Below are 6,655 nucleotides of genomic sequence, written 5' to 3'. Positions count from 1 at the left end.
TTACCTCTTTGGTATAGAACTGATTTTCTGGAGTGAAGTCTTTGTGGAGACTCTGGACTGACGCTGTGGCAGAACTTTTTAATGAATGAAGCACGTTGATGAGGGGCAACACCATCTGAAAGACATGGGATTTTAATCTTAGCACATAATAGTAGTATAACTATTTGCAGTTACACCATAGGCAGGTAGTGAATTTATATGTCCATCCTTCTAAACAGTTATTACACCGGTGTTATTTAGGTACACAGTGCTAGTGCTGACAGGCGGACACATGCTGTTTAACACCCTATACGTGCCTGACTGTTATGTAATCCCAGCTACTTACATGCACGCTAAGTTTGCCATGGTATGTTGTGGTATATGATATGGGAGACTTTAAACATGTCTGTGATTTGCTCTAAGAGACAAACTTTACATATCGTGACGTAAACATGGGCTGATTACGGAACAATCCTCCTAGAACTATTGGTACTTGTCAATGCTAGCTCGTGTTAGCATCAACAGTTAAACGTATGTCACTGTCAATAACACACAATCTAAAGTAGCGGCCTTATATTAAACCTAACAGAAAGACACGGAAAACCACAATGAAGCATCATAAATAAAATAAACTTAATCTTAAATCCAAATAAGAAACACTAATTAACTGTAACACAACGGGTTCACAGTGCTTAAGGTTACCTGCTGGGGTTGAAACGATGTAGACAGCGAAAACATGTTTGAAAATGGATCGACCTTGTTTAAATTGCGGATAAAAGATGACAAGTTCCTCTATGTAACACCAGCCACTTCTCCCGTTTTCGGTGTCCTCTTATTTACCCTGTTAAATAACTTTCTGTATGTTAGCTAACCACCTAATGGACTCTCCGGCTTCTAAGGTCATGTGGACTACAAATTGACGTAATACGATTCACACGTAAACTTGCGTATCGTGGAAAGAACCAAATGTTAAAATATTTATTTTCTGTGTATATTAAATATATTTCAATCGTGTATGTCAAAATATGCTTAAAATAGTATTAATAAATAAAATAATAACTCAATTATCGTGATTAATTTATTTTACCTTGAACATTAAGTAATAAAATATAATGATGTTTCTATGAATATATGTCTGTCATTATTGTTCTTTAGCATTCTAGTTAGATTCTACTAGCCATGTTTTCAGGAGTATTTTTTAATTTTGTTTATTTTTTCCCACACAGGCACTTTCCTAGCTGACTAAATTATGTAGAAGGACCCCGCGAAGAAGGTGGAATTCAAATTTCAAAACAAACCGGAGATTGTTGTTTCACCATGCAAGTGTTCACTGTGAGGTAGCTGATATCTAAATGAGTCTTCTGAGTTTCTAGATTAAGGAGATGGACATGGACGAAAAGCACGAAACGCGTGAGATCGCTGTGGAGGTCCCCAAGCCGCCATCCATTGACGATTTTGTCATTTTGAAACCCATTAGCCGTGGAGCTTTCGGCAAAGTGTACCTTGCACGAAAAAAGTGCAATGAGCGATTGTATGCAATAAAGGTAAGGAAAGCACAGTTGACATTGTCATCGACCTTAGATGAAAAGATAGAAATAGGTAATAACTGTATATAATTGTCTCATCCTAGGCCATGAGGAAAGCAGACATGGTTGACAAGAACATGACCGGGCAAATGAAGGCAGAGAGAGACGCCCTAGCTCTGAGCAAAAGCCCTTTCGTTGTCCATCTGTTTTATTCTCTTCAAACAGCTTCAAAAATCTATCTGGTAATGGGAAACACAGTGTGGATGACAACGATGAACATCTTTTTTAATACTGTATATTGACTGTGTATGTGGTCTGTTATGTCTTAAAGGTAATGGAATACCTTATTGGTGGAGATGTCAAATCCCTGCTTCACATTTATGGATATTTTGACCAGGATATGTCAGTCAAGTATATTTCAGAGGTGGTACTGGCTTTGGATTATCTTCACCGGCATGGCATTATCCATAGGTCTGTCTGTATTTCATGCTACTGGTCAATATGATGCTATCTTAAATGTTTGACATTTTACATAATTCATTGTAGAGACCTAAAGCCTGACAACATGCTTATTTCCAATGAGGGACACATCAAATTAACAGATTTTGGCTTGTCTAAAGTCAAACTTGATAGAGGTAAGTCCTATTCAACTAACAGATTTAATTAATTGCTGTGAACTGTTATCTTGAACAACCTTAATTCTCGAATTCTTGAATTTTACCAGAGCTTAACCTTATGGATATTCTTACCACCCCATCACTGGCAAAACCTAAAAAAGATTATTTCCGAACCCCAGGTCAAATTCTATCTTTGATCAGCCATCTTGGTTTTGTAAGTATATTATTTTTTATGATTTTGTTATTTTCTCATAACCATAAGGTTATGTGTTGTTTCATTCAAAAAGAATACTCCATCTGGGGAAGTAAAGCGCCACTGTAGCACATCTGCCATATCTAGTCCTGTGACCGGTGGCAAAAACAGACAAAAAAACAACTCTGTGGGCTCACCTATGACTGTAGTAACAGATCAGCCATTTTACCCTTCTGCCCACTCTTGGAAAACAAGTATGTGTGACATTTCAACATTTCTGTTCTATTCTATTTTGTCTACATTTTACGCTCTCTCCACAGTGCATAAAAGTGTGTTTCACCCACATAACATTGCTAAGAATCTTACTCCATCACTGCTGAAGACTAGAAAGAGATTTGAGACGATGAGTGCAGGAAGTACCACCGACACTGAAGGAGGGGTCAGTCCAATGTGGGAGTGTGAGGAGGTCAGTGGATGTGTGTGTACCAAAATAGATTACCTGGATACCTCTGGAAAATTTAAATATGTGTATTTGTAGTACATGGCTTTGAATGCACAATACCATCTTCAGGTTTTGTTTACTGTGAGTGTAATATGAACTGTCCTTTTGTGTTTCAGAAAGAGAACATGCACAACAATGAGTTAAAGAGGAAGGTTTCTGAATCCAAACAGCCTGAACATGACCAAGAACCAACCCACACTGAGAGGGAGGAAAAATCTAATGCAGAAAAGCAGACCACCAGTTCAGACAGCAGAGAGCCTAATCCCTCTGTAACTGCATCTTCCATCAAGAGAAGATACTCCCAGCTGGAACGTAGCCCAGAGCAGTTTGAGATCCACGCTAAGAAGAGCACAGCTGACTACAAGAGGTGCTTTGACATTCCAGATGAGAATGCAAAGTTTCACACTGGCTTGACAGGAACTTTCTCCACCATCAACTTGAGTGACTTCATGGCCTGTTCCGAGGATCACATTCCCAACCTCTCTAGTCCCATCACAGTGGCTAAATCTCTGTTTTCTGAACTGGAAGAACCAGCAGAAGATGTGTTTGATGAAGGAGCGAAGGACCTGTCACATTTGAGTTTCACATCTCCTCTTGGACAAGCTAGGGATGTTTGTAGAAGTTTAAGTTTAGACTCTGATGGTTCTATGCATGAAACTTCCCTCATTATCGAAAGCCATGCATTGCATGAGCCAAGCCATAACTCAGCAAAAAGAAATTCAGAATCTCCCGATGAGAATGGAATAAACAAAGAATCCCCGCCAAATAAAACCTCCTGTGATGTCATGAATGAAACGCCGAAATTGGGGCATTTGGGCAACAGTAATTCGCAATCTTCCTTTCTAAACAGACTTCAGGAAGTAGGTCCCAGAGAACTACAGTCTCCCTCTTTCCTCAAACCAAGGAATGTGGTGGCTTTCCGTAGCTACCACAGTTCTATAAATCGGTCTAACATATCGGGAGTATCCAGGTTCAGCATTGGTTCAGTGGATTGTATGGATGCAACTGCTTCCTATCACTCGTTAAATACAACACCAATGCAAAAAAGGCCAAGATCCAGTAGCTCTCTCTGCCAGGTAAACAAACATAAAACCTAATAAAGTGTGTGTAATAAGCCTTATGTAATAGGAAATATGTAATTCTACTCTTGAAAGTTGGAAGATTGCTCCCTCTGAGTTTTTTACTTCGAAACGGCTTTATATAAGGATGTAAAGTACATTCTGTTGCCTTTTTGCCTTTCAGACTCCTCAGCCCATGTCAACATCCCAGACTCCGTTTAGAACTCCCAAGAGTGTTCGGAGGGGCGCCGGTCCAGTAGAAGGAGCTCAGATCTTAGGAACGCCCGACTATCTGGCTCCTGAACTACTGCTGGGTAAACCACATGGTAAGATACACACATCACAGGCCTCCTGTATGTTAATATACAAACATAGTGTGTGGATTTAGTTGTAAGGACATTGTAGAACCCCTGTGACAGGCTTTCTCTTTAAGTTTCAGGAAGGTCTCGCAGTGGTAAGTTAAAACATGGCTATGTATGCAGGCAGGCTTGCATGAGCCCCAAGCAGCTTATGTTGTGGGAATGAGCTGATTCCTCTTCATTTCCATATTTCAGTGTCTTGAACTGGTGAATTAACTGTGGATTTGATCAGTGGGAATGGGCGAGAGAGTGTGATTGAAATGGGTGCTAACTTTACCCGAACAATGTTATTAAGAGCAGGAAGATTTCATTGTGATTTGTGGGAGGAACAAAAACAGATCTTTCTGTTCTTTTGTATATTTGGATTGCTATATTTGAATGTAAAGTTAGCATGTCATCATCTATCAAATGATAATGAGCCTAAGCTAATATCATCTCATATAACACGAACAGCTTTTGGAGGTGATTGTTTCCATGTTGTTATATGAGAGCATTTGACTTCATTATACTGTCAAAGAGTTGTTTTTTGCAGTTTTTGTATAGTGAAAGGTTTAACATGTTGGTGCCAGGTTTTGCAGATTATTTATTTTTGTTATGTTACTTGCTATAAGTAGCCTAGCCAGTTCATTTTAGGATGGAAATCTCCAAGTCCAACATGAATTCTGCTTCATGATTTTGCTCAAATTTACCCTTAGCTACCATAATACATTACTCAAAAAGAAGCTTCTTACCCTTATCATTTGCAATATAAGTAATGTTATGTTTGGTCATAACTGGGGGAAAAAGTGTCCCTAGTAGTGAGTGACCCTTTCTTGTTAAATGATATACCAGTATAATTGCTAACTGCTAACTTAACATGAATCTGTAAACTCCCCCATTCTCTCTAACCACCCCTGCTTCTGCCACAGCCATACATAGTGCACACTCTAACAGACAGTAGTACTTCATGTGATGTTGTGTTGTACATTACTGACTGCTCTTTCCTCTGCAGACTGCATGGTGGACTGGTGGGCTCTGGGGGTGTGTCTTTTCGAGTTCCTCACAGGTGTGCCCCCCTTCAACGATGAGACACCTCAGCTTGTCTTCCAGAATATTCTCAACAGAGGTATGTTTGGATCGATGAAGGATTGTTAAACATCTACTTATAGCTATATAAAATGTTGTAACTAAGCACATTACTGTTCATGAACAGATATTCCCTGGCCAGAGGAAGAGGAGGCACTGTCTTCCAATGCAAGAAATGCTATTGAAATCTTACTCACCATGGATATGACCAAGAGGGCTGGTATGAAAGGTGAGAACTTTTTTCTTTTCTTTTCTGTTTTTATATTGAAAAGTCTATTTAATAGTATTTCAAGGAGAATCACACTTTAATTTTAAGTTACTAAAATGTTTTGCCACCTTCTAGGCTAGTCCTTGTTTAGACTTGACCTGATGCAGTCCAAGTATTTAAGGTGGCATGCACAGTCTTAGAATAAATGAACTGATTGTGTAACAGAGTAGCATCCTTTGCCATTTGAAATTGCATATTTGTTTTGTCTCCAGAGCTGAAGAGCCACCCACTGTTTGAGGATATGGACTGGGACAACCTGCAGAACCAGCCCATGCCCTTCATTCCTCAGCCTGAAGATGAGACGGACACCTCCTACTTCGATGCAAGGAACAGCGCTCAACATATTGCTGTGTCTGGCTTTAGTCTATAGTTGCAGCATCTTGCTTTTTAACAACTTTACCTCTGAAATGTTCATAGTAACATTTTCTCTTCTATTGTGCAATCACTGATTTTAGCAGGTTTGCTTTTGGCAAAATGAATGTACAAAAATATTTAATATTATCTGAATATTTTCACCATGTTTGGCTAATTAGATGTTGTATACTAGCTCTTATTTAGTATGTATGTTAGTATGTAGTATGTTAGTGCTGCCATGGATATCTTTAAAAAAACGTATGTGGCATTTCTGCCAACGGTTTTTCCTTCTGTCTGCACTGCTACGTTCCCCTGCTTCTAATACTGTGGGTGGGCTGGCCTGCTTCTATTTCTCTCAGGGGTCCTGCTGAAATATTCTATTAATATTAATTAATTATTATTAATTAATTAATATTTTATGTAAATCTGCTAATTGTTTTAAAATAGAATTGTGTACTTTGTATGTTGATGAAATTGTTTGGTCTTTTAATTATTGTGTGTGTGTCATATTAATGTTTTTCCTGTTTTGTGTTTATAACACTAGTTTTAAATAATTTTGTGATTCTAGTTCTGTTTTACTCACATAAATTTCACCAAACTGCAAATAAATTGTTTGATTTGACGATACTGTTGTTTATTCCCATGTGTACAGAGCTTGTATGCTCCCTTTTCCTTTATTGGGAAGCTGCACATTTTACACTGTTGTTCAAAAAACAAAACTGGCCATCATCAAG

At 38.6% G+C, this 6,655-nt stretch overlaps 1 protein-coding gene across 1 annotated transcript; it reads left to right on the top strand.

Annotated features, from left to right (window-relative positions):
• Nucleotides 1-1,247: 1,247 nt before the first annotated feature.
• mastl (microtubule associated serine/threonine kinase-like) lies at nucleotides 1,248-6,543 on the top strand. Its single transcript, XM_020935621.2, has 12 exons — nucleotides 1,248-1,523; nucleotides 1,610-1,747; nucleotides 1,837-1,976; nucleotides 2,052-2,140; nucleotides 2,230-2,336; nucleotides 2,410-2,569; nucleotides 2,636-2,781; nucleotides 2,934-3,893; nucleotides 4,060-4,201; nucleotides 5,226-5,339; nucleotides 5,427-5,528; nucleotides 5,780-6,543. The coding sequence occupies exons 1-12, from the start codon at nucleotides 1,362-1,364 to the stop codon at nucleotides 5,935-5,937; spliced, it is 2,418 nt and encodes an 805-aa protein (XP_020791280.1). The 5' UTR covers nucleotides 1,248-1,361; the 3' UTR covers nucleotides 5,938-6,543.
• Nucleotides 6,544-6,655: the final 112 nt, after the last annotated feature.

Source organism: Boleophthalmus pectinirostris, unplaced genomic scaffold (assembly GCF_026225935.1).
Source record: "Boleophthalmus pectinirostris isolate CB_2022bp ecotype Guang Dong unplaced genomic scaffold, ASM2622593v1 HiC_scaffold_15, whole genome shotgun sequence".
In the NCBI taxonomy this organism is placed as follows: Eukaryota; Metazoa; Chordata; class Actinopteri; order Gobiiformes; family Gobiidae; genus Boleophthalmus; species Boleophthalmus pectinirostris.
Note: the sequence above shows the minus strand (reverse complement) of the source record. Positions and strands in the feature narration are given on the sequence as shown.

Bases quoted from the DNA above. Each gene is read 5' to 3' on its own strand.
- mastl (XM_020935621.2), top strand. From the start codon at position 1,362: ATGGACATGGACGAAAAGCACGAAACGCGTGAGATCGCTGTGGAGGTC. The intron at 2,141-2,229 runs GTAAGTCCTATT...GAATTTTACCAG, and splicing joins TAAAGTCAAACTTGATAGAG to AGCTTAACCTTATGGATATT. The intron at 4,202-5,225 runs GTAAGATACACA...TTTCCTCTGCAG, and splicing joins ACTGCTGGGTAAACCACATG to ACTGCATGGTGGACTGGTGG.